Genomic DNA, 27,942 nt, shown 5'->3' with positions numbered 1-27,942 from the left:
CGGTGGATAAAGATCACAAGTGTAACAAGTTGCCATCATTCACCATAGGAACTCCATTTATTGGATCAATTCACCATAGCAGTAGAGAAGACAATACAAATCTACCGTTTCTCATAGAGACTAGTTAAACCCAAGCTCTTCCTTTTTATCAGGGAAAGTATCAAGTGCATAATGAACCCAATAAATCTGATGTCATAATACAGAACGATTCAAATACATCACAGAACTACATGCAGTCAGAGGACAATAGGCAAATCCTCACAAAATATTGAGTTTGATGTCTGCAGAAGTCCGATTTATTATTTCTTTCCTTTCTTTGGCTAATTTGTTTACTGGACCGTGTGTGTGTGTGTAAAAATGTGAAGTTCCGATTCTACCATACTTTAAAGAAGATTTTATTTTTAACAAACTGGGTGTTACTTCAAATGTAAATATAAAACAGATAGAATAAGCCTCTCTAATAAATTACCATCTTTGAGCAAAACTTTTTTATTTGGAAACAGAGATAAGCAAATGAGTCTCATGCTGTTAGCTAAGTTGTGCACATTTTTAAAATCAAATTTCTGTTTAGCTTTTGAGAATCAGCTGCTCCTTTCTATTCAAATCAGGTCGAAAAAGAATAATGTAGCACTTGGGGAAAAAGATGCAGCCCAGCAGTCCAGCACTGGAGGCCAAGATGGAGAAAACCTGCACAGCCACCATGTATTTGCCTTTGGTACTCAGGTAGGTGGGCACAAAGGAAATCCAAACGCTGCAGAAGACCAGCATGCTGAAGGTGATCAGCTTGGCTTCATTGAAGGCCCCAGGCAACCTCCGAGCCAGGAAAGCCACCACCAAGCAGACAGCTGCCAGGAAACCCATGTAGCAGAGAGCAATGTAAAACATGGCAACTGAGCCTTCATTGCACTGCAGGACAATCTCTCCCGCCTGGGAATGCAAATCTGAATCTGGAAACGGGGGAGCAGTACCCAACCAGATAGTGCAGATCACAACTTGGGCAATAGAGCAAGAAAGGACAATGAACTTGCCCAAAGGCTTCCCCAGCCATTTCCTCACACTGTTCCCTGGCTTGGTGGCTAGGAAGGCCAACACAACCGTGATGGTTTTGGCCAAGAGAGAAGAGACAGCCACGGAGAAAATGATGCCAAAGGCTCCTTGGCGCAGAAGACAGGTGGCTCTCCTTGGCTGGCCAATGAAGAGGAAGGAAGACAAGAAGGAAAGCAGGAGGGAAATGAGGAGCAGGTAGGACAGGTCCCGGTTGTTGGCTTTGACAACTGGAGTTTCCATGTGCTTAACAAAGATGCTTAAAACAAAACTGGTGCTCAAAGAGAAAAGTAAAGCAAAGGACGTAAGGATGATCCCTAAATCTTCTGTGTAGGATAGGAAGATTATCACCTTAGGAACACACTGATCTCGGTCCTTGTTGGGATACTGGTCCTCAGGGCATCTTACACACTGTTCAGCATCTACAAATAACCAATACAGCACCCACCTTCTTTACTTGTGTGGAATCTTTCAATAATAAAGAAGTTAACTTTATGTTGAATTATATCCCAAAAATGTGGAATTTAAACAATATACAGATAGTCCTTGATGTATGACCACAATTGAGTCTAAAATGTCCATGGCTAAGCAAGGCAGCTGTTTAGTGAGTTTTGGTCTTTGGGAAAAAATGTATATCCTTCTTTTCTAAGTGTGAAAACGAAGTGAGATAAGTTAAGAACCAATAAAACTGGTAGAAATCATTGTGAATATTAAAAACAAAAAATATGTGGGCAGCTTTTCTCTCTGGAGTCACCCACCTTCCTGAGTGGAGATGGTCCCTTCTGCACAAGGAACACAACGGTAACAGCAAACTGGCTTCATGGGGTCCAGCATCCTGACAAATCCAGGCAGGCAGCTATCCACACATCGAGAACTCGGCAGGGGCTGAAGATAAAGAAAAGGAGAATTCAGTGGAAAAGGTGGAGCTGATGTCCCTAGGAAATGTGAGGTAGAAGAGAAGGACTGAAGGAAACTAGTACCCCAAGTTTTCATTTGGGGAATCTAAACATGGACATGACACAATACTATTGGCTGAAAATAAGGAACCCTGGAGAAAATAATCTGGAAAATCAAGGACAAAAGTGACAAATTAGGATTCAGTCTTAATATCAGGAAAACAAAGTTAATTCCAACAGTTGTCTCGACTTCTGAAGGCAAAGCTGTTCCACTGGTTAATTGTTCTCACTGGCAGGAAATTTCTCCTTACTTCCAGGTTGCTTCTCTCCTTGATTGGTTTGTTGTCCTGCCTGCTGGTGCTTTGGAAAATAAGTCAGCCCCCCCCCCTTCTTTAAGGCAGCCCCACAAACACTGGAATACTGCTATCATGTCACCACTGGTCTCAACTTCTTTTTTGCAGTGTGGTGACCAAAACTGCATGCCGTATTGCAGGTCTGGTCTTACTAAGGTTTGAGAAAGAGGTACTAATACTTCACATGATGTCGATTCTATGCCTCTGTACATACCCACTGTTTCAAATTAGAATTCATTTATTTGGGTTTTGTAAAATATAAATGGGAATAATCATTGAGGAGAATTCTTTTACAGAAATAATTTCTTGATTCTTTAACGTTGAGGGGAAAGTAGCTGACATTCAGCAAGACGTCTCAATATATTTCGATATGGCCACTTAAGTAGCGGAATCTATACAAGTTTGCTGATCTGAAGAAGCTGGATAGGATTAACTCTCATCAGGATCTCAATGGAAGAAAGTAAAAATACCTCTGTACTCTTCATGAATCTCTCTGTGAAGTCATCTATAGTCAAGAAGAGTTTTGTTTTGTTTTGTTTTCATGAGTGGGATGTTGGCTCTGATAATGAACATCAGTGAAATTGGCGAAGGTCTTAAGATCCAAATATTTTCGCTGAAGCCACCATGTCCTGTCCTGTAGCAACATGATAAGGTCTTTGGGGACAATCTGTAGAGATCCTCAGTCAACCAGGTGATGGATGTCCCAAAGGTGCTTTTTCAGGAGGCAAATGGACTTCCTTGTTTTTTCTTTGAAGACATTTTGCTTCTCATCCTAGATGCTTCTTCAGCTCTGACAGGACAGTGGGGAATGGAAGGATTGATATTCCTTGCATACAGCTGGTCATTTGCATCCTTTTACAGCGTCGTTGAAGGGCAGGAGTGTCTCAGTAATCTCCAAAGAACCATGCAGAACATCTCTGGTTCTGCCGCAGCTTTAACAAATAACCCATTAAAGGAACCCTGAATTCTATGGCTGAAGGAGTCCTTTTGACACACTATTGTGAGGCTAGGTTCTGAAAAAGGAACAGATTTTAAACAAAATATTGAATATGTGGAAATAAAAGAAGTTATGTCCCATACCTCATTGACCTGGATGGCCCTTCTGGTTGCATCCTGGTCCATTCTGAACCTGAATTTGTCTTCTGAACATCCCTTTCTTTCCAGACTCCCAACCTTTGTTTTGTAAAGAGACCAATTGGGAAACCTCACCCAGTACATGATGTCAAAGTCAGCAGCCAGGTCCCCTTTCTCATCCAAATAGATTCCTTCTATGGAATTATTGTAAAACTGAGAGATGTGCAGGAAAGGGTGAAGCTAAAACAGCAAAGAGAAAAGAATCATTTGAAGAAAATAGGAAAGTGGGATTAAGTTCTAAACTCTCCTGATTCCATAGCTGGCCTTCCTGTAAATCAAGGTTTGGTCCAGGGGTGAAGGACAATTCCTCAGAGATGGCCTAAAGAGCTTCCCATCCATCTCAGATCTGAAGCCAACCAATGCTGGTCTGGTATTTGTCTCTCCTCTCAGTCATTTCCCAGTGGTTTGACTTCCCTTCTGGGTCATGAATAGGTTTGAGACACCTGGAAGCTGCCCCCAGATGGTTTCAGAATAAAGAATGCAAGGCTACTCTAGCACCAATGCAGCCGAACATAACTTACGACCGTCTCACTCATGGACTGAGGATGAAGAGGACATTATGGGAAAAGGCAGAAAGAAGCACTTGAGAAAAGAGAAGGGCATATTTCTCATATAGCTTAGTTGCACAATAGGAACTAGTAGAGAAGATGAAGATCCAGGAGATGGAAAAGCCAGCTAATTCTTCCCCCTCAGCCTTAGAAGCTTCCTTGGTGACTGAGCCGGTCCCTCCGTCTCACCCTAAAGTGACATAGTTTTAAAGTTATGCAGAGAAAGATCATTATAATTCAAAGTAGTAACAACAGAAAATTTAAAAAAAAACAGTTATATTCAACACATCAATTGCTCTTCAAATTTCCAAACTGAAACACTGGACTGTGTCTTCTAAAACAGCTTACACAAAGGGAGATTTACCCAAATGGAGGTTATAAAGGAAATGATTGCACCTCCTCAGTCAGATATTAAATAAGTGCTTATATTAATTTATTGGCAAGTTACAGAAGCTCTGCCAGTTGAAGATGAAACTGGACATCATATAATTCCCCGTCTTCATACAATCTGATAAAAAGGAAATTAAATGTAATAATTGGTTTATGCAAAATCTCCATAAAAAGTTGTACCTGCAAAGGCTGCAGTCGTTGAACTCCTGATCTGTTTCCATTCTTTGTGGCCCTTCGCTGGGACTGGAGAGCATGAGCTGCATGTAAAGCATGTGCAACTGTCCAGACTGTGTGGTAAATGTGATAACCGTCCAGGGACAGAATCTTTTCCCTCAACTCTTGAGACATTGGCCTCCGTTTTTCTTTCTCTCTGCACCATGTCCAACCTTTCACGGATGGAGCATGCTTTGAATAGGAACACGAATAGATTTCATCCACAATTCTCTCAGTAAAAGACTCAAGTTGTTCATCAAAATTATTTTTTTTATTTGTGTGACTTAGAAAAGAAAAGATACAGTAGCTCTTTTCATTGAACTTTGGAGTCATTGACATCCAGAAAGTGAAGTCCGAAATAACTGTTATGATCCAAACTTTACCCACAACGTATCCCTTCTTTTTAATGAGGAAATATAGTATACTTGAAAATCCATCCATGAAGGTTTGAACCTCAGCATGGTAAATAAAGATCTCAACTTTTCCATATAAAAGACCACCATCCTTCTCCTTATAATCGCACCCATATCCTGAAATGATCACTGTAAAAACAACACAAATACCATTCTGGTCCAGAATGGATGTGAAGAGTCTCATAAATTTCTCTCCATTTTCTGTATCTGGAGCAATGAGTCCAGTCAATGTCCACTTGAAATACTGGAGGATTTTGATGATCCCTAGATACTGATTTGTTTCTGTGGGGAAAGTGGAGTAAAAAAAAGGGAAATGCTTTCTGTCCCTCAAAACCAGAGGAGGAAAAGTGAAACGGACCTGAAAAGAAGAATAAATGAGTGACGTTTATAGGAACGAAACATATTTTCATAAATGTTACTGTGATACTAGGTCAACTTTTAAGATATCTTTAAATCTAGCCAGGGAGGTCATCAATTATAGTGCAATTTGTTTTTTCCATAAAATGCTATTCATACAATAAATCCAGATCCTTAATATTCTCCTATGCAAGTGCCCTACAGTATTAAATGCAGACAAGAAAATAAAATATGGATAGTTTGTCAATATTAATCACTGTTCCAAATGTCAATGTTACAAGCACTTTAATCATTTGACTTTCATCACAATTAAATATAATGAATGTAAAATAAAATTAAAAATTGAAGGAACAGCATACATCACAGTATTTATTTTACAATAATAGGTTTGTCTTAAGATGAATTACTTGCTATTGTAATTTCCATCATGTTTTTTTTACTTTATACACGAACATACACAATATATATATGTTGTTAAATTGCTGCATATTCTCCAAGACTGAGTTCCCAAACAGCATACAGTCATTTTTTCTCCCAGTTGAGCAGAATGTATTCTTGCTGCTGTATTTCTTCTCACTTTTACTGGTATGCTGTTCCAAAGAACACAAGGAGGATAGAGCTTCCCTGCTCAAACACTGCAGTTTTCCCACCATCACCATCACCATCACCATCGTAACCCCTAAAATTTTTCTTCCCCAAATAACCCATGGTGCACATCAGGGCCACAGGGAATCTGTCTCCTTTGAAGCAGTCAGACCTGTGATCTACCTGGGGGATCTTGTAGAGGTTCAGCAAACTTGAGATATGGATGGACATGTCTGCGCCGACTCCTTCAAGCACCACCAGAGTGTTTCTTCTCTTTCCACAGCTATAATTTGGAACATCCGCCTCTCCCTTTGATAGCAGATCCAGCAAAGCCTCCGAAGTTCGTTTTGTGTTGACACCGTTATCATAAATATTGTAGCCCAAGGTGACGTTGGGTAAGATTTGGGGATTTTGGTTAATCTCCTCAAAGGCAAAAAGGAAGGACAGGGCTTTCCAGAACTCTGTGTACCTTGTTCTGGAAATATGAATACATTACATTTTCACCTTACATTCCATCACAACAACATATTTAAAAGAGTCTCTTTGGATTGAAAAAAGAATATTAAATACGTATCAAAAACCTCTGTGTCTAATGTCTGAGAATATTTCTTTAGCTGACTTAAATCCCAAATGAGATGATTTACACTCATTTTCTCTCTCTCTGCAAATATATGTAACTTTTTCCAGGCCAAATAATGAAGAGCCAAGTAGACCTACATGAGAGCAGTCAGTGTTTTAGTGAAGCTAGTCCTAAATTCCTAGGGCTCTAAGTAACCAAGATCAAGTAATCTTAGTATCATCCTCCACCACCAACCTCTTGGCCAGCAGCTGCTTTGCTAACTTAAACATTAAGCCCTGCTACTCAGAAGAGACTCTTATATATACCCCACTCTCTTTACTCCCCTGCCCTCAATTTTTTCCTATCCAGACTCAGGAGTATTTCATTCAGGGTTTAATTTTACAGTAAAGTCAGTTCTAGTTCATTAAGGAGTAGCTGCAAAATTTTGGCTAGAATAGTAGATTTGGGCACAAGAAGAATAAATCATTAATTTGCTGCAGTTCTACCCTTGGTGCACAATCTACATGCAATATAATAAATCTGCAGATGGCTCTCAGGCTAAGGCTGTTCTGACTGGGAGGGAATAAATTCCTTCATTTGGCTGAAATCTATTTTTCTGGTCTGGAAATCTGGAGAGAAGAGAAAAAGAAAACTGATAAAGGACAGACCACCCAGTTAAGGGATGCCTGTAATGTTTTAAGTTTAGGAATATGATGTTCTTCCACAACATCAAGGAAATTTTTGCAACACAGAAAATGTGTTGCACAAATATTCAGTAAGAGGTTTTGATATTTGCATGAAGGATAAATAAAGAATCCTTTAAACATGAATTAATTAACGCAGAGAAACATGGAACATTTTGAGTAATTACTTCCCAGGTTTCTTCCCACCTGGGCTCAGCTTCTCTTTATGAGATGAGCTACCAATGGACTCCCCTCATATATCTTGGTTGTTCACATCTTACCTCCCTACAGTAACAATCACACAGAACAATCTCTCACACACAACAGATGCAGAGGCTGTATTTCTGTCAGACATAGGGACTTACGAAGTCCAATCATCAATGGGAGCATTGTTAAACCTAAAGTTTAACCCGTCATAAGTAAATGTGAAATGAGTGATCCCACTGATGACATGCTCTCCTGGTCTGTAGACATTCAGTAGCTTTTCTCTGTCTTGTTTCAAATTCAAGGGACATTTCAATCTTAGCACCCCACAAATTATATGGGGCAAAAGCAGAAGGATAATCCGCATAGTTGGCATGTTGGGTTGAGTCACTTGTTCTCACCAAATATGTTTAAGAATAACCAAGGACTAAATTTTCTGTAATTTGCCTTGTTCAAGAGCTCAGCCAACATTTTATATTTGAAGGAGATGCAGATAAAGTCTCACCAGATACACCAAGACTGTCTGGAACAAGTTATCAGATTATGTTGTTCATAAATTTGTTGTTTACACTGAAGGCAATCATTAGAGAAATCACTGGAGAATCAGAAAGAAGACACGAAAATGTGACTAATTGTAAGAGGAATCATTCCCTCTGCAATGTCCAAAACTCTGGGTGATCCATGGACTAAAACACAGCTGGAAAACATGCTGGTGCAATTTTTACAACTATCAACTTTCTCAGTGATCCATCTTAAAAAGGATCAGAATCCAGAGAATTCTCTAAGTTATGCAATAATAGAGTAATTTCTTTCTTTCTTTTTTTCTTTCACTAGTGGGTTGCAGGAAACCTTCCAGAGGCCCCAAAGGAAGGACTAAAATATGGTGGATTTCATTTCCCACCCATCAACCAGAGACTTCCCCATGAACACCAATGGCCATTACATGGCCTTTGCCTTTTCAAAGACATTCCAAGTAAGGTTCTCTATTTAGGCAAGAAAAAACATAATGCACAGGTACCACTGGGATGAGCTTCATGCCTTGGGTGACTCTACTGGGAATATGGACTCTTGGCATCCGCTCCCAGGGATCTTTGCTTATCAGGAACAATCTCTACAACACACAGGACATGAGGCAGCCCATGAACACTTATCTAATCAGCCATGTGCTGAGAATATCTGGATTGTGATGCGGTAAAAATGTGGACAATAAATAAGCATTTACAAAAGTCCCACAATCTCCTAAGAAAGCTACCTGATTAAATAATGAGATAAGATTATAATAAGGAAATATTTGCTCCTCACCAGTACTTTTGATCACATCACCAGAATTTCATAAACTGAATAAATCATTTTTTGACTAGAGCACAAGCAAACTCCTTTAATGGCCTAGGAAAGTGCTGGCGAACCTTTTCGGCATCAAGTGGCAAAGCGGAGGCATACGCATGCATGCGTTCCGGAAGCTGGAAAAGCAGCCTCCCATCATGCATGTGCGTGCTGGGAGAATGATCTTCCAGGTTCTGGCGTGTACATGCACACCGGCCACCTGGTCTTCTGGTTTCTGGTGCGCATGAATGCACAAAGACCAGTTGGCCTGTGCGCATGCACGTGCCAGAAACCGGAAGATCATCTTCCCGGCATGCACATCTGCACCGGACAGATGCTCTTCCAGTTTTCAGTGCTCCCATGTGTGTGAAGACCAGCAGGCCGGTGCGCCAGAACCTGGAAGAGCAATGACCGATGGTTCACGTGCCCAGAGAGATGGCTCTGCGTGCCACTTCTGGCATGCGTGTTATAGGTTTGCCAACACGGGCTTAGGATACCATTCATCTGATCCAGGCTTTCCTCCTATAGAATAAATACCTTAGGGTTCTTATATATCTCAATCTTTGATCCTGCCCTGTGATTCTTCCCCATTGACTGGTAGAGCACTAACTCACTTATTCTTGGAACCACAAACCTATGAAATAATCAGCATATTCGTGCGAGTATATTTTCCTTCGCACATGTCAGTTTTTTTACCAGGCCATGATATAGTGACATGTAGCATTTCATCACTGATGTGTATGGAAAATGGGATATTTTATTTATTTATTTTATTTTATTTATTTTATTAAATTTCTATACCGCCCTTCTCCTGAAGGACTCAGGGCGGTGAACAGCCACGAGATAAAACACATAAATACAAAAAATTTAAAATGAATTAAAAACGAATTAAATAATTTGGCTGAATTTAAAATACCCCATAATTTAAAACAAATTAAAATTTACAGTTTAAAAATTTACATTTAAAAAGGGGAGAAGATTTAGGCCAGGCCAGCTTGATGGAATAGGAAAGTCTTAAGCGCGCGACGGAAGGTGCGCAGATCCAGGATCCTCCGTATCTCCGGGGGGGACTCATATGGAGACTCATCTGAAATAGGCTATGAAGACAGAAATCTATGCTCTTTTAAAGGGATTTCTGCGTACAAAGGGAGATTTAATCACCTTGATTTTTACCTATAGGTAATTCACACTAAATGGACTCCTAATTCAGCAACTGTTGAAAGTTATGACAACACTGAAGAGGAGACTTATGACTGGTTCTTGTAGCTGTAAGTTAGATGCTTGGCCAGTAGCATGTATTTATGACAGCCACAGCATCCCATGGCCACAGGATCTCAATTTCCAACCTTCGTACCTGGCTTCTGACAAGCAAAGTCAATAGGGAATCTGATAAATGATGATCACATGATCTGGCATCTAATAACCAGGTGAAATTCATTTCACAACCGCAGTCAAAACTGACACTGTAAGTCAGCACAGTCTGACATCAAGTGCAACAACTGTGCCAGTTAGTGATGAAGTTGCCAGTCTCTATTGTGGTCAGTAAATGAGGAGTTCTTCTACCGTGATGGATGGGGATGGACAAATCAAAAAATGACTGTGCCTATTTGTGTGGGAAATAGCAAGCTGTCTACAAATTTTATTCTGCTATATAACTATTGTACTTGTCAATTCAAGAACCAGGGTTCCTCGTTACCATAATTATTCCTCTATTTACAAACTTTGGCAAGTATGACATTCTCTCTCTAACCACAACTGGAAAATACAGGTTCTTCTAGAAGCACTAAACTAAAAACATTCAGTTATAGATGTCACTAAATGAAAGCATTGCAACATAAGTTCCATCACCAAGGGACAAAGAGGTAGAAGAAGTGAATTTCTGGTTGTGTGGACTTGAAAGAAAATATAATAACAGAGTTGGAAGGAACCTTGGAGGTCTTCTAGTCCAACCCCCTGCCCAGACAGGAAACCTACACCACTTCAGACAAATGGTTATTCAACATTTTCTTAAAAATTTCCAGTGTTGGAGTATTCATAACTTCTGCAGGCAAGTTGTTCCACTGATTAATTGTTCTAATTGTCAGGAAATTTCTCCTTAGTTCTAAGTTGCTTCTCTCCTTGATTAGTTTCCACCCATTGCTTCCTCAGGTGCTTTGGAGAATAGTTTGACTCCCTCTTCTTTGTGGCAGCCCCTGAGATATTGGAACACTGCTCTCATGTCTCCCCTAGTCCTTCTTTTTATTAAACTAGACATACCCAGTTCCTGTAAGAGTTCTTCGTATGTTTTAGCCTCCAGTCCCCTAATAATCTTTATTGCTCTTCTCTGCACTCTTTCTAGAATCTAGGGTCTTTCTGGAGTCCCAAATAATTGTTATGATCCAAACTTTCCCCTCAACATATCCCCACTTCTTCATCAGGAAATACAGTGTAGTTGGAAATCTGTATGTGAAGGTTGGAACTTCAACGTTGTAAATTAAGATGTTCATTTGGTTCCATTTGTTGAAAAGACCAAGATCCTTCTCTTTATCCTCCACTTTATCTTCTGAAAAAGTTTCTGTGAAAACAACACAAATACCATTCTGGTCAAGTATAGGTCTGAAGAGTCTCATAAATTTTTCTCCATTTTTGGTATCTTCAGCAATGAGTCCAATCAATGTCCACTTGAAGTACTGGAGGAGTTTGATAATCGCTAGATACTCGTTTGTTTCTGTGGAAAAAGTTGAGTAAAAAAATGGGAATTGTTTTCTGTCCCTCAAAACTGGGGGAGGAAAAGTGTAATAGACCTGAAAGCAAGGGAAAATATTAACATTTTCTCTGAGATCAAAACCAAAATACCAGTTGCCAAGATTTTGTGGGTTTTTTTGAAAAAAAAATTATTATTTTTTTAAAACATAAACATAAAATACATCTTTTAAGAACGGGGCACTGATCCGGTCATGAATAGGTACAATCACTTACCCCTCTTTGTCAAGCTCTTTCCCAAATCTCCACCATTACATCTTTTAAAGTAAAAACCAAAACAGAATTTTTTTCCACAATTGTAATATCTTAATCTAAACATTTACCTTTCTATTATATTACAACAAATCTTAATTTCCAAATAACACAACTCAATATTTAATTACAATTATTACCCTAAAATCTATCTATATACCCATATCCTAGGACCCATTACCTTAAATCTTTAAATCCTAATCTCTTTTAATTTACCCCACTTAACATACATTACACTCTTCATTTTACACAGAAGCATTTCATTATTACAATCTTATCATCTTCATTTTACTATTCATATCAACATAGTCACCTTTATTTTTAATACTAATCCCAACATAATCATTTTATTAATACTATCAATTCCAGCTTAAATCATATTTATTTTAACTATTTGTCTCTTGATCATCTTCTTTTGGCTGTTTTCCAGCATATTCATTTATTATTTGGCTGTTTCCCAGCATAGTCGTCTATTGTTTTGGCTGATTCCCAGCATATTCATCTTTATTTTACTATCACACCCAGAATAAACATCTCCATCTATTATTTTGACTGTTTCTCAACATATTCATCTATTATTTGTTTCTGTGGGAAAAGTTGAGTAAAAAAATGGGAATTGTTTTCTGTCCCTCAAAACTGGGGGAGGAAAAGTGTAACGGACCTGAAAGCAAGGGAAAATATTAACATTTTCTCTGAGATCAAAACTAAAATACCAGTTGCCAAGATTTTGGATAAAATTATTAATCCTTGTTTATTTATTTATGGCTAATAAACGTAACCAAAAATATTATGGTGGTAATAAAATATAGCATAACAAGCCAGTGACATTTATAGAAATCAAAAGTATATTCATCAATATTAGTGTAAAATTGGGTCAAGCTTTAATACATGATTAATCTAACCAGATAGCAATTTATTGCTCCATCTTTTCAGTTGTAGTACAATTTGTTCTTTATATACAATGTTGTTAATGCAAAAAACCTACATTCTTAATATTCTACTACGCAAATGCCCTATTACAGTAAATGTAAATGAGGAGAAAAGAAAAATGGGTATTGTATCAATACTAATTACCATTCAAATTCTCATGTTACAAGCACTATAACCATTTGTTTTTTCATAAAAATCAAATATAATGAATATACAATAAAATTAAAAACTGAAGGAACAGCATACATTTGTATTTGTTTTTTACAACAACAGTTTCAGTCTTTAGATAAATTTCTTGCTCTTGTTAATAGGCGGTTAAAAAATAGGGTAAATAAATAAATTCCATCATTTTGCTTCGTGCTGTATATGCATATCTATTTGTGTATGTGTGTCTCTGCGTGCCAAGAACACCAAAGGCCATTACATCCTTTGTCTTTTCTAATACAAAAACTTGTTTCAGATTTGTATTGATGAATTTATGGAGTGCTTCAGTTTCTGGCTCATACAGAGGGTAAAAATGGCCTCTGATGATGGGCACTCCTGGTATCAGATCAATGGCATAGTGGTAAGGCCAATGGGAAGGTAAACAATCAGCTTCCTTGATACTAAAATCATCTTGATATTCAAGATATCACTAGAACATAATCCACTGGTGGGGAGCAAAAGCAGTTTAGTTGTCTTCTAAGTGTTGGAACACTCTTTTTGAGCCCAGAATGGGACAATTGGCTGCAACCACCTGACCCAGCCTGCTTCACCCCACCCCTCTGCTCCAGCCAACCCACCACACCCATCCTTCCCCCATCACTGTCGCTCTATTTTTACCTCCACTCCTGATGTTTCTCCCTTTCACACTCACCCAGGCAACTAGTCGTGGGACAAATCACCCCATCCAACTTGATGCGTGACACAATTAGCCACAAATCCTGATAGTCAATCTACACAACAAGGGATGGGACTCTCTTAGTCTTCTCATTGGATGCGACATGCAGGCACAGTGCCTGGTGGGACAGGCAGCAGGCTCAGGTTCCAGTGCAACCAGGCCACTTCTCCCTACCAGGTGTGCCTTCCCAGGAGAGATGTGGTGCCCTGCCACCCCCCAAATGGGAGGGCATGGGCTCCACCCCACCTTGCCATTCCTGCCACCTGTCTACTACTGCACCGCCAGGTCAGGGAGAGCTGCATGTCCCTGAGCAGAGAAGGTGCTAGGTGGGGCAGGCAGTGCCTTCAGCCACCAGGGAAAGTGGGCTGCTCCTCCCTGTGAGGGATGCCTTCCCAGGGGAGGTGTATCCCCAAAATGGAGGGTTGAATGAATCACCCAAATATCTGGCAACAGGGTCAGTGACAAAGTGTTATTTGAACCTCTAGGCCAGCGATGGCTAAACTTTTTGCCATCGCGTGCCAGGAGAGGGGGGCGGGGGAGGGTCACGCGCGCACGTGCCCACACGCATGCGTGCGCAACCCCCTCCCCCCTCCCCCCCGCTCCTGGCACATGATGGCCTAGTAGGCCCGTTTTTCTTTCTTACCTGGTTCCAGATCCTCTCTGTGTATCTGGGAAGGGCGAAAACAGCCTTTCCCACTCCCTTGGAGGCCCTACGAAGGCTGAAAGGGCCCACTTCCCAACTCTCAGTGGGACAGGAAGTGACATTTTTTGCTGTCCCCAGCCTCCAGAACCTCTCTAGGAGTCTCTGGAGGCTGGGGACAGGAAAAAAGTCACTTCCTGTCCCACCGGGAGTCGGGAAATGGGCCCTTTCAGCCTCCGTAGGGCCTCCAAGGGAGTGGGAAAGGCTGTTTTCGCCCTTCCCAGATACACAGAGAGGATCTGGAGCCAGGTAAGAAAGAAAAACGGGCCTTCCCCACCCCGCCCCCAGGCCCTCCAGAGGCAGGAAACAGCCTGTTTCTCTACTTCTGGTGGGCCCAGAAGGCCCGAAAATCAGCTGGCCGGCGCACGCATGGGCCCCAGAGCTGAGCTGGCGTGCCCACTAATATGGCTCCGCGTGCCACCTGTGGCACGCGTGCCATAGGTTCGCCATCACGGCTCTAGGCTGCATCTTCTGAGGTAGGGTGCAGAAAGGAAAATGTAACCAAATAGAGTTTACTAAAAGATATGATTGTATGTCTTCATTTTATTTCTAAAGCAGATAGAATGAGCTTCACTAAGAAATTACCGTGTTTAAACTAAACATTTGTTTTGGGGAACCGAGATAATCAAATTGGGTCCCTTTGCTTGCTAAATTATGCAATCACATTTAAAATCACATTTCTGTTTTGTTTTTCAGGGTGAGCTGCTCCTTTTTATTCAAATCAGATCGAAAAAGGATAATGTAGCACTTGGGGAAAAAGATGCAGCTCAGCAGTCCAGCACTGGAGGTCAAGATGGAGAAAACCTGCACGGCTATCATGTACTCGCCCTTGGTACTCAGGTAGGTGGGCACAAAGGAGATCCAAACACTACAGAAGACCAGCATGCTGAAAGTGATCAGCTTGGCTTCATTGAAGGCCCCAGGCAACCTCCGGGCCAGGAATGCCACCACCAAGCAGACAGCTGCCAGGAAACCCATGTAGCAGAGAGCTGTGTAAAACATGGCAACTGAGCCTTCATTGCACTGCAGGACAATCTCTCCTGCCTGGGAATGCATATCCGAATCAGGAAATGGAGGAGAGATGCTCAGCCAGATGGCACAGATCGTAACTTGGACAACAGAGCAAGAAGAAACAATGGAATTTCCCAAAACCTTCCCCAGCCACTTCCTCACACTGTTTCCTGGCTTGGTGGCTAGGAAGGCCAGCACCACCATGATGGTTTTGGCCAAGAGAGAAGAGACAGCCACTGTGAAAATGATGCTGAAGGCTGATTGTCTCAAGAGGCAGGTGGCTCTCCTTGGCTGGCCAATGAAGAGGAAGGAAGACAAGAAGGAAAGCAGGAGGGAAATGAGGAGCAGGTAAGACAGGTCCCGGTTGTTGGCTTTAACTACTGGAGTTTCCAGATGCTTAAGAAAGATGCTTAAAACAAAGCTGGTGCTCAAAGAGAAAAGTAGAGTGAAGGAAGTAAGGATGATGCCCAGATCATCTGAGTAGGATAGGAAAGTTATCACCTTAGGAATACACAGATCTCGGTTATTGTTGGGGTGCTGATCTTTTGGGCATCTCACACAGTGTTTGGCATCTGCAAAGAACAAGCACAACACCCATCTTCTTCACTGGTATGGAAATCTTTCAATTTTAAAGAGGTTAGCTTTATTTGAATTACATTCCAAAAATGTGGAATTGTACCATTTTTGAGGAACTTCCTTACACCGAGGGTGGGTCATTCTAAAAGAATGACTTTGAGACATTGGAAAAGAATCTTTATTCCAGATATTAAAGATTGGATTCATGACATGTGTCAGATCCTTTCAAGCAAAACAAAAAACAAAATAGCTACTGTAGAGATGATATACCTATATCTATATACATATAAGCCAAATACCACTCACTCATCGCAAAATCTCCAGAACTGTAAAGCCTACAAACTTGAAACTTGGCACGTATGTTCCTCTTGGCTTCTATGTGCTCGCTAAGAAAGGATTTTTCCAAATCATTAGTATTTCTTATACAATATTATATTAACACTCTCTGATGCTAAGGAGTTAGACCAGGGGTGAAATGCTCCCGGTTTGGACTGGATCACCCAGTCCGAACCGGGAGCAACCGCGATGGAGACGGGTGGTTCAGAGAACTGGTAGCAAAAATCCATGCCCCCCCCCCCATGCCCAGCTGAGCTGCGCAGTCATCAGAGGTTTTTTTTTATTTTTAAAAGCATTTTTTCTACAACCTCTTTGGCTTCTATAGCCAAAGAGGCTATAGAAAAAATGTTTTTAAAAGGAAAAAAAGCCTCTGCCTATCAGGCAAGTCAGCTGGGATCATCAGAGGCTTTTAAAAAAAAAAAAGAAAGCCTCTGCCGATCAGGCAAGTCAGCTGGGATCATCAGAGGCTTTAAAAGCATTTTTTTTACAACCTCTTCAGCCAAAGAGGTTGTAGAAAAAATGGTTTTAAAAGAAAAAAAAAAGTTGGCCCACTCAGTCATATTACCCACCACCACCAAGCCACATCCACAGAACCGGTAGTAACAAATTTTACATTTCACCACTGAGTTAGATGTTCTACTCCCCCTCCCCACCTGAAAAGAACTCTGTTCCAACTGCCAGTTGCCTTATATTTATTTTAATTTATTTATTTATTTATTTATTTATTTATTTATTTATTTATTTATTTTTATTTGATTTATATGCCACCCTTCTCCGGAGACTCAGGGCGGCTTACAATGTGTTAAGCAATAGCCTTTATACTTTTGTATATTTATACAAAGTCAGCTTATTGCCCCCACAATCCGGGTCCTCATTTTACCTACCTTAGAAAGGATGGAAGGCTGAGTCAACCTTGAGCCTGGTTAGATTTGAACTTGCAGTAATTGCAGGCAGCTGATGTTAATAACAGTGCTTTAGTCTGCTGCGCCACCAGGGCTCTTGACATGCTCTGATGCTAAGGAGTTACACATTCTACATAAATTTTCAAGCTTTAACTGTCAATTTATCAAGTCCGATCACATAATTTTGTAGCGAAGCACGGGTATCCAGCTACTAGTATTTTATATTTCCTCAGCTTTTTTTCTGTTTTCCTTCTTATACTTTATTATTCTCTTTTATATTTTATGTGGGGTTTGTGTTGTTTGTTTGTTTGTTTGTTTGTTTGTTTGTTTGTTTGTTTGTTTGTAGTTGGGTGGTTTCTTTGCACCAGCTCTCTTTCAATGGGAGAAAATCATCTCCTTGTGATGATTGTGAAAAAATTGTGAAAAAAAATAAAAGTGTGAGATAAACTAATTAAATTGGTAGAAATACTTGTGGGTATTAAAACTAACAAGACACGTACAGCTTTTCTCTATGGAGTCACCCACCTTCCTGGGTAGAGATGGTCCCTTCTGCGCAAGGAACACAATTGTAACAGCAAATTGGCTTCATGGGGTCCAGCAGCCTGACAAATCCAGGCAGGCAACTATCCACACACCGAGATGTTGGCAGGGGCTAAAGGTAAAGAAAAGAAGCCTTCAATGGAATAGGTGAAGCTGATATCCTTGCCAAAACTCAACCAATGCCACCCAGAGTCACCTTGTAGGGGAGGTGGGAAGCATAAAAATTAAATCAGTCAATATATAAACCAAACCACTGGCCTAAGCTTTAATTGCTGGATCTAAACCTGAAAAAATCGAAAGAGCCACAAGTAAAGATGGCAAAAAATGTGTTTAACCTCTGTGAGTATCTTGTGGGCATCTGGCAGAGAGTGCAGTGATGCAGCCACATGGTGTCTCAAATGGATTTTTGATCATTCTCCCCCCACATCTAGAAAATAGACCTCTGCTCTCATGTTGCTCCCATCCTTTCCCGCCAAGGACAAGGTTGCTTTTCTGTTGGCAGCTTTATACGCTCTCTAACTTCCAGGGGGTTCATCTCAGAGGAGAGACAGGGAGAGAGGTCAAGGGCAGGCTGGGAAAGGAATGGAAGGGAGAGCAGAGATACACAAACCAAAGAAAACGGGGGAGCATCTTGGAAGCTTGTCTCCAACACAGCATTGAGCCCAGGTGCAGAGGGAGCATTTCAGATATCTTCACCACAGTGAACATAGTAGAAATGAGGCTGAGAAATTCCTCTTGTGGTTTCCAAGATTATGCGTTGACCTCAGACTGGATTAAAGAGAGCCTCCTGAAACCTACACAGTCCTTGTTACTTTGATCTTGCCAGCTGCATGGTCCCAACAGAGAATAGAATAGAATAGAATAGAATAGGATAGAATAGAATAGAATAGAATGGAATGGAATGGAATGGAATGGAATGGAATGGAATGGAATGGAATGGAATGGAAGGGAAGGGAAGGGAAGGGAAGGGAAGGGAAGGGAAGGGAAGGGAAGGGAAGAGAAGAGAAGAGAAGAGAAGAGAAGAGAAGAGAAGAGAAGAGAAGAGAAGAGAAGAGAAGAGAAGAGAAGAGAAGAGAAGAGAAGAGAAGAGTTGGAAGGGACCTTGGAGCTCTTCTAGTCCAACCCCGTGCTTAGGCAGGAAATCCTACACCACTTCAGACAAATGGTTATCCAACATTTTCTTTAAAACTTCCAGTGTTGGAGCATTCACAACTTCTGGAGGCAAATTGTTCCATTGATTAATTGTTCTAACTGTCAGGAAATTTCTCCTTAGTTCTAAGTTGCTTCTCTCCTTAATTAGTTTCCACCCATTGCTTCTTGTCCTGCCCATAGTTGCTTTGGAGAATAGCTTGACTCCCTCTTCTTTGTGGCAGCCCCTGAGATATTGGAACAATGCTCTTATGTCCCCCCAGTCCTTCTTTTCATTAATCTAGACATACCTAGTTCCTGCAACCGTTCTTCATGTGTTTTAGCTTCCAGTCCCCTAATCATCTTTGTTACGCTTCTCTGAACTCTTTCTAGAGTTTCAACATCATTTTTACACCATGGAGACCAAAACTGGATACAGTTTCCAAGTGTGGCCTTACCAAGGCATTATAAAGTGATATTAACACTTCACATGATCTTGATTCTATCCCTGTTTATGCAGCCTATAATTGTGTTGGCTTTATAGTGTCAACTTCAAAATAGATCAGGCCTGCCATAGCCATCTTTCCATTTCTCAGCTTTCTGAGAAATGTTTTCTGCCACACTTTGGTGGGAGGAGGGAGCTCTGGAATGTCAGACCAGACATCAACAACAGATTATTCCGTGGGAACAAAGGTCATCGCAACAGGTGTTGGCCAGAGACTGAGGGGAGTTGCCAAAGTTGCCAGAGAGGCGCGAGAACACCTAATTGGACAATGTGACCTGTGACAATGAGGGGGGAGCATTATCTAGTCTTTAATTATACAGAAACCGCGGGTAATATTTAGAGCTGGTTTTGTTTTCATTCGTGCCGACATGATGTACTCAATAAAACAGTTCTTTGAGAAAGCTGAAAGTCTCGGAATGCTGAATTGGTTGGGTTCATTATTCGGAACCTTGACAGACAGATTAGACAGATATGTCTTCTGCCTAGAGCAGGGGTTGCATACTAGAAGACCTATGAAATCTCTTCCAGATATATGATTCTACGATTCTAAGACAGATGGCTATAATTTCCATTGGAGATGGTTTCTATCCTCCACAAAGCGTTTTGTTTTCTTTTTTTTTGAGTGGGATCTTGGTTCTGATAACAAACCCAAATGAAGGTCAAGGGCTTTATGCCTTTTCACTGAGTCGTCCCTATTTTGCTCCATGGCACACAATAAATCCTTTGGGGTAGAGATGTCCCAATAATCTCCAATGAGCCATATAGAACATTTCTGGTTCTGCCGTTGCTATAATAAACATAAGCCAAAAAGGAATTCTGAATTCTATGGCTGAAGGTGCCCTTGTGACACACAACTGGGAGGTTCGGTTGGGAAAAAGCCACAGATTTTAAACAAGACATACAAAATGTGGAACTGAAAGAAATTATCTTCCCCATCTCATTGACCTGCACGGCTCTTCTAATTGCAGTCTGGTCCACTGTGAGCTTGAATTTGTCTTCTGAGAGTCCCGTTCTTTCCAAGCTCCCAACCTTCACTTTGTTACAAGTCCAATTGGGAAACGTCTCCCAGAACACGATGTCAAAGTCAACTGCCAGGTCCCCTTTCTCATCCAAATAGACTCCCTCCATGGAATTATTGCAATATTGGGAGATGTACAGGAAAGGGTGAAGCTACAATAGCAAAGAGAAATGAATCATTTGATGAAATTAGGAAAGCAAGACTGATGTCCGAATTCTCCTGATTCCATAGCTGACTGTCCTTTAATTCAGGACTTGGTTAGGGAGGCTAAGAGTCATTCCTCAGAACTGAGCTAGGAACAGGGGTGGAATTCAATCAGATCGGATGTGATTGTATGTACCGGTGGCGGCAATTTTAAATGGTTCACTGAACCGGTAAAACCCACTCCTGGTTGGCCCCCCGCCCGCCCACTCGGGTGCTTGCCTGCCTTCGCAAGATGGCCTTGGGGACCGCCAGGAAGGCTACGTGGAAGGCAGGCAAGCAAGCATGTCGGGGTCGCCTGGCCGCAGGGAAGGGAGCTAGCAGCCTACTCCATTCCCTGCGGCCCTGCCATGCTGCCTGCCTTCCACGCAGCCTTCCCAGCGGTCCCCCATGCCCGCTTGCCTTCCAAGGTTGGGTCCCACATCCAGCTCTTGATGGGAGACATACTGCTTCTAGGTTGGGCCGGCCAGCGGGTGGGCAGCCGGCCCTTGGGGGAGACGCAGCCGCTGCACTGGGGCTGAGAGTGGCAGTGGCAGCAGCACCGCATGTGCATCCCCAAGACATCTGCTCTCCCTCCCAGAGCGCCACTGCCGCCCTGGAGCTCGCCTTTGCCTCTGCAACCCGCTGGCCCCTTGGGGCAGCGCAAATACCACTTTTGCCCTTCTCTTTCTGTGTGCAGCGCTTCTGCTTGTTGGGCTGCTTCCCCGAAGCCAGCAGCTCCGCAACCAGCTGCTTTGCTTTTTCCCTCTTTTTGGGAGGTTCGCGGGAGGCTTGTGCAGCGGCACTGGCACCAGCATGGGGGAGGCAGGCAATCCAGACACCCCATGCTCAGGAAGTGTTCGGTGCAGCTGCTGGCAAGCCAAGAGACAGTGGGGTAAAGGGGCTGGTGCATTGGGATCGCCTCTGCCTCACCCATGCCTCTGCCTCCACCTTCTGCTGGTACCACCACGCAAGCCTCCCATGAGAAAAAAGGGAAAAAGCAAAGCAGCTGGCTGCAGAGCTGCCAGCTTTGGGAAGTAGCCCAACAGGCAGAAGTACCATACCCAGAAAGAGACAGGCAAAAGTCATTCTGTGCTGAAGCAGAGCCATTCCGAGCCTTCAGCATATCCCAGGATTGCAACACTAAAGGCTCGGAATGGAGCCGTTTTCATGAAAGGAAACGTTTTCAGGAAAAACTCCCTCTCCATTTTCCTGCCTCTTATCCATTCCTGAAGCTCAGCACAGACTGAGGAAAGGATGGTAGGCAGGAAAATCCCCCTCCCCGTTTTCCTGCCATTCGCAACAAAAAGTGGCTAGGAGGGGAGAGGCCGGGTGAGATGCCCCTTGACGTGAGTGATGTCAAATTGGTCACGCCCACCCAGTCACATGACCTCACCACCAAGCCACTCCCACCAAGCCACGCCCACAGAACCAGTAGGGAAAAATTTTGAATTTCACCCCTGGCTAGGAAGCTTTCCATTCAACCTTGGTTTGGAACCAAACAATGATGGTCTGATACTTGTCTCTCTTCTCAGCCACTTCCCAACTATCTGACTTCCTTTCGGGATCATGAGGGAGACAATCTAATAGATCTGAGAAACCTGGAAGGTACCCTTGGATAGTTTCAGAATGAAGGAGGGACATCTACTTTAGCACAAATACAGCTGAACATAAGACTGTCTCACTCAGGAACTGAGGATTCAGTGAAGAGAATCTTATGGAATGGTGTCTGCCTGGAATCCGCACTGTATATCGGACATTAATACAATGGAGCAAGTCCAGAGGTATTTCACGAGAGGAGTCCTCCACTCCTCTGCTCACAACAGAATCCCTTATGCCACCAGGCTTGAAATTTTGGGCTTGGACAACTTAGAACTACGCCGCCTATGGTCTGATTTAAGCATAGTATACAAAATTATCTGCTACAACATCCTACGTGTCAATGACTACTTCAGCTTCAACCGCAATATACACGAGCACACAATAGATACAGACTCGAGGTAAACCACTCCAAACCCGATTGCAGAAAATACGACTTCAACAACAGAGTGGCCAATGCCTGGAATGCACTACCTGACTCTGTTGTTACATCCTCAAACCCTCAAAACTTTAACCTTAAACTGTTTACTGTTGACCTCACACCATTCCTAAGAGGTCTGTAAATGGCGTGCATAAGCGCACCAACATGCCTACCATCCCTGTCCTACTGTCCCCATTTATTTGTATCCATTTCCTGTGTTCATATTCATGTTTATACTTATACCTGTTATCTCGTACATGTTTGACAAATAAAAAAATAAAAATAAAAAACATTTCTGTGGTAACGTAGCTGCAAATTAGGAACTAATGAAGAAGGTGTTGGACTAGGAATTGGGAAAGCTAGTTACTTGTTCCCCGCTCAGCCATGGAGCATGACTGGGCCAGTCCCTCCCTCTCACGCCAAGAGTTTTAATGTAATGTGCAGAAAGATCATTATGATTCAAAGAAGTCGGAAAGAAAATTAAAAGAAACAGCAATATTCAAGAGAACAAATGCTCTAATTTTCAAATGATCCACCCAGATACCTGGCAACAGGTTCAACGACAAAACTATTATTTGAACCCCTCTAGGCTGCATCATCTGAGGTAGGGTACAAAAAGGAAGATTTATCCAGATGGGGTTCATTAAAGGCAGGGGTGGGTTCTAAATTTTTTTACTACTGGTTCTGTGGGCGTGGCTTATTTTGTGGGTGTGGCTTGGAGGTCATGTGACTAGGTGGGCGTGGCTAGCTGGTCAGAGTCATTTCTGGAAGGTCCTCGCACTTACGACCAGTCCTCGCACTTACGACCCAACTCATTTGTTTGCTTTTAACACTGATCAGCTGTAGGACAGCCCTTTGAAGCCCCGCGGCAAGAGTTTAAACAGGTTTTTTCCCTCTAGTCATCAGCTGGGACTCAGGAGGCAGCAATAGATTGGGGGTGGGGCCAAATAAAAGGTAAGAATAACGTGGGCGGGGGGGTGGGAGGGCGGGGGGGGGAGAACCGGTTCGGTGACGTCATATCGTCACCACTACCGGCTCGGCCGAACCGGACCGAACTGGGAGGAACCCACTACTGATTAAAGGATATGATTGTACCTCCTCATTCCATTTGCAGTCCAATCAGAGACTAAATATTGTATGTTCTTTAGTTAGTTGCAAGATATAGAAGCCGCTACAATCAAGCATCATTCTGAGCATTGTAAAAGTGCTCATCAGATGAAAACAAAATTAAAGATAACAATTTATTCATGAAAAACTCAATAAAAGGTCAAAAACTAAGTACCTGCCAAGGCTGCACTCTTAAAACTCCTGACCCTTTTCTATTTTTTGTGTCCCTTCTCTGGAAACTGAGAGAGTAGGCCGCATGTAAAGCATGTGCAACCGTCCAGATGGTGTGGTAAATATGGTAGCCATTCTGGGATAGAATTCTTTCCCTCAACTCTTGAGACATAAGGTTTGGTTTTCCTCTCTCTGTGCACCTTGTCCAGCCTTTCACGGACAGGGCATGCTTTGAATAGGAACATGAAAATAATTGATTTATAAATCTCTCAGTAAAAGACTGAAGTTGGGAGAGACGATCATAATTTATTTTTTTATTTGTGTGACTAAGTAAAGAAAAAATACGATGGCTGTGCCAAGTGAAAGCTACATGACTTGACAACTCCAAAGTGAGATCCCAGAAAGCTGTTGTAATCCAAAGTTTCCCTACAACAGATGTTCCCAAGTTGGCCAGTAAAAAGTGTGTGGATGACAATCCGTGTGAGAAGGTTGAAACCTCAGCATAGTAAAGCAAGATTTTGACTTGATTCCATTTGTCAAAAAGACCAACATCCTTTTTCTTTAAAATGACATATGATGAAACCGATATTGAGAAAACAACACAAATGTCATTCTGGTTGAGTAGAAGTGTGAAGAGACTCATAAATTTATCTCCATTTTCACTCTCTGTACCAATCAGGCCCACCAAGGTCCATTTGAAATACTGAAGGATTTTGATGATTCCCAGATATTCGTTTGTTTCTGTAGGAAAAGTTGAGTAAAAAAAAGGGAATCGCTTTCTGTCTCTCAAAACCTTGGAAGGAAAAGTATAACTGACCTGAAAAGAAATGAAATATTCACATTTATTCCCACTTCAGTATTTTTAGCCATTTTGAGAGATTATCCAAAGTGGGCAGACTTTCCTATTCAGGCACTAAAGTTTCCACCAAACTTCCATACTATGGACAAATAGTCCATAGGATCCTCCAATATAAATAAGAGCCCTAACCAAAGAATTCAATTGGATTCACATCTAATTCAGATTCTTGGTTCCCATTGTGGTCATGGGGAACTTAACCAGGGGTGAGCTGCTGTGGGTTCGCACAGATTTAAGTGAACCTCTAGCTAGGATTCTGCCCAGTTCGGCGAACCCGCAAATCCCATGCCTGTCTGGCCCCGCCCACCCCACCCTGCCCCTCCCAGGATCTCCACACGGCCCATTTTGGATGCCAGGTAAGGGCTCGCACGGAGGCTCTAGGAGGGTGAAAAATGGGCCTCCCAATATTTCCAGAAGGCCAGAAATGGGCTGTTTTCGGCCTCCGGAGGGCCGGGGAAAGCCATTTTTGCCCTCCTGGAGGCTCCAGTAAAGCCTCCGGAGCCTGGGGAGAGTGAAAAATGCCCCCCATGCCGTGGTGCAGGAGGCTGACTAGGCCACGCCCACCATGGCCACACCTACCCAGCAACTGGGCAGAGAACCCATTGATGAGATTTTTGAAGCCCACCCCTGAACTTAACCCCTTTCAAATGGCCATGCAAGCATGCCTGGAGTGATCTACCTGTGGGATCTTGTAGAGGTTCAGCAAACCCAAAATATAGATGGACATGTCTGCATCAGCTTCTTCAAGGACCACCAGTGTGTTTCTTTCCTTTCCACAGCTATAATTTGGAACATCTGCCTCTCCCTTTGAAAGCAGATCCAGCAACGCCTCTGAAGTCACCTTTTCAGTAGAATAGCTGTCATGAATATTGTAGCCCAGCGTGACATTGGGTAAGATTTGGGGATTTTGGTTAATTTCTTCAAGGGCAAAAAGGAAGGACAGGATTTTCCAGTAAACTGTGCGATCTCCGCTGCAAATATAGGTACATCACATTTTCATCTTGCATTCAGTCAAAAATACGTATGTAATGAAGGCTCCTTTGACTATATTAGTACTAATAAATACTTATTAAAATATCTGAGTGTAATATCCAAACTACTATTTGGGCTGATTTAGGGCCCAAATGAGATGAATTGCAGACACCAGAATGTCATTTTCTCTCCCTGCAAATATATTCAACAGCAGGACACCTTCTCCACAGAAGAAGACCCACATGGAAACAGTTTGTTTCACGGAATCTGGTCCTAAGCATCTTGGAGACTGGTAAACTAAGAACAAAAAATCTCAGAAACACCCCAACCCCACCCCATTTCCCATCAATAAATTTTCTAAACATCTGGGAACAGTCACTTAAAACATCCCTCCTACTCGGAACAGACACTTATATTCACCCTATATTTTCTCTCCTGTCCTGTACTTGTGTTTTCTTTCCAGACCGAGGAATATTTCATTCAGTGTTCAATTTTACAGTCGAATTGGTTCTAGTTCATTTTGAGGTAGTCTCAGCTCACAAACATTTGGTTGGATTAGCAGAATAAGTCATTCATTTAATGCAATTCCCACCCTTAGTGCTGAATCTACACATAATATGATAAATCTGTGGATGGCACTTAGGCTAAAAGCTGTTTGGGTTTTTTCCTGACTATGAGGAAGTCACATTTACCTACATTTACCTGAAATCTACTTTTCTAATCTCATCTTCAGGAGGGACAGACAAAAGGGAATCTCATAAGGGGACAGATTCTCCAATTACGTAATCTCTGAATTTTGGACTTGTGCAAGAGGCATATCCAACCATAGTTTAACTATGAATTCATTGAACACATGGAACATTTTGAATCATTTTTTCTCAGATTCCTTGCCACCGGAGCTAAGCCATTTGAGCTACCTTGCCACCATAAGCTGTTTATAAAACGAGCTACTAATGGACGCTCCTCATATACCTTCATGTCTCACCTTCTTTCCAGCACAATCTCACAGCACAATCTCTCTCACAAAATAGAAAGGCATCAGACACAGGGACTTACAGATAAAATTTAGCAGGGGGAGCCATGTTAAACCGGTATTCCACAGATAGAGTAACCGTGGAAGAAGCAATTCCGCTGATGAGATGGTCTCCTGGTCTGTAGAAATTCATTTGTAATATTTCCTCTCGTTTCAAATTCAAGGGGCATTCCATCTTCAGCAACCCACAAATCAGTTGCACCAAGAGCAGAGGAAGAATAAGCAGGATCATAGTTGGTATGTTGGGTTTAGTCACTTGCACTTATCAAATACACCTCAGAATAAAGGACTAAATTTTCTGTGGCTTCTTTTATTCAGCAGCTCAGCCAAGATTTTATATTTGAAGGGGATAAAAGTAACTTCTCGCCCCATATATCCTCCTCAACAATAAGTGGCAAAGAAGGTACTAAAACAGTCACAGATTCTGGCACAACTTATCAAATCATGTTGCTCTCAGTCTGTTGTTTACCCTGAAGGCAATCATTGGGGGAAATATCTGGAGAATTAATGAGAAGACAACCTAGACATGACTAATTGTACTGGAAAACGTCATCTCTGAAACTTCTGGGTGATCTCATGGGCACAGGTGAAGTTGCTGATGCAATTCTTATGGCTGTTGCCATTTTTGGTGATATATCATAATAAAAATCAAACTCCAGATCATTTTTTATGAGATGCAATGCTAGGGTGATCTTTCTTTCTCCAGTGAGTTGCTGGAGGCCTTCCAAAGGGACAAAGGAAGGACTTAAAGATGGTGCATTTCATCCACCACCCATTAACCATAAACTTGACCATAAACACCAAAGACCACCACATCCTCTGCCTTTTCTCAAATACATGGGAGATCTCTCCTTTATTTCCTGGATTTGTATAAAACATCTCACATCACCTTTTGAGAGATTGCCCGTTAAAATCAAATGAGGCTATCAATAAATATTACTTGTCACTTTGTAGGGATGGCATAGCAATTTAATAAATAATCAAACAAACACAAACACCATCCAAGCATCACTGTGAAATATTATAATTGGATTCCAATGACTTGTGAGGTCATGTTATAGTTTCCTTCTCTATTGAGCGCTCAAGTGTTCTTTGAACTCAGAAATCTGTAACGACGTTTTAAGACTTCACATACTGTGCAAGCATAAACAGCTGTGTTTTTTTCCCCAGAATGTCATTGTCAAGCCATCCCAGATAAACTAGAGAGGAAACAAGACTTGGGAAGGTACCGTATTTTTCGGAGTATAAGATGCACCGGAGTATAAGACGCACCTCAATTTTGGGGGAGGAAAATAAGAAAACAAGAATTCTACCTCTGCCTACCAGCATTAAGGTGGCTCTGCTTTATGCCGCCGCCCTCCTCCTCCTCCTGCAAGCAAGA

General features: G+C 42.0%; 2 protein-coding genes across 2 annotated transcripts; both read right to left on the bottom strand.

The window, feature by feature from the left end:
• Positions 1–567: 567 nt before the first annotated feature.
• LOC139310073 (vomeronasal type-2 receptor 26-like) lies at positions 568–6,782 on the bottom strand. The gene is made up of 5 exons (XM_070934235.1): positions 6,748–6,782; positions 6,117–6,408; positions 3,503–3,607; positions 1,803–1,929; positions 568–1,466 (listed from the first exon to the last, which is right to left on the bottom strand). The coding sequence occupies exons 1-5, from the start codon at positions 6,780–6,782 to the stop codon at positions 568–570; spliced, it is 1,458 nt and encodes a 485-aa protein (XP_070790336.1).
• Positions 6,783–14,878: 8,096 nt separating this feature from the next.
• On the bottom strand, positions 14,879–21,339 carry LOC139310072 (vomeronasal type-2 receptor 26-like). The gene is made up of 4 exons (XM_070934234.1): positions 20,785–21,339; positions 20,150–20,374; positions 17,557–17,683; positions 14,879–15,789 (listed from the first exon to the last, which is right to left on the bottom strand). The coding sequence occupies exons 1-4, from the start codon at positions 21,337–21,339 to the stop codon at positions 14,879–14,881; spliced, it is 1,818 nt and encodes a 605-aa protein (XP_070790335.1).
• Between the last annotated feature and the right edge of the window lie 6,603 nt (positions 21,340–27,942).

The sequence above is a fragment of the Pituophis catenifer genome, unplaced genomic scaffold (assembly GCF_029215685.1).
Source record: "Pituophis catenifer annectens isolate HBS135680 unplaced genomic scaffold, rPitCat1.0.hap2 SCAF_2, whole genome shotgun sequence".
NCBI lineage: Eukaryota > Metazoa > Chordata > Lepidosauria > Squamata > Colubridae > Pituophis > Pituophis catenifer.
Note: the sequence above shows the minus strand (reverse complement) of the source record. Positions and strands in the feature narration are given on the sequence as shown.

Bases quoted from the DNA above. Each gene is read 5' to 3' on its own strand.
- LOC139310073 (XM_070934235.1), bottom strand. From the start codon at position 6,782: ATGTTTAAGTTAGCAAAGCAGCTGCTGGCCAAGAG. The intron at 6,409-6,747 runs GTTGGTGGTGGA...TCATATTTCCAG, and splicing joins AAGCAGCTGCTGGCCAAGAG to AACAAGGTACACAGAGTTCT. The intron at 1,930-3,502 runs GTGAGGTTTCCC...CTTTATCTTCAG, and splicing joins ACTTTGACATCATGTACTGG to CCCCTGCCGAGTTCTCGATG.
- LOC139310072 (XM_070934234.1), bottom strand. From the start codon at position 21,339: ATGGGTGAGGCAGAGGCGATCCCAATGCACCAGCCCCTTTACCCCACT. The intron at 20,375-20,784 runs GCAGGCAGCATG...TTGCTATTGTAG, and splicing joins CTGGGAAGGCTGCGTGGAAG to CTTCACCCTTTCCTGTACAT. The intron at 17,684-20,149 runs GTCAATGAGATG...CTTTACCTTTAG, and splicing joins CAATTAGAAGAGCCGTGCAG to CCCCTGCCAACATCTCGGTG.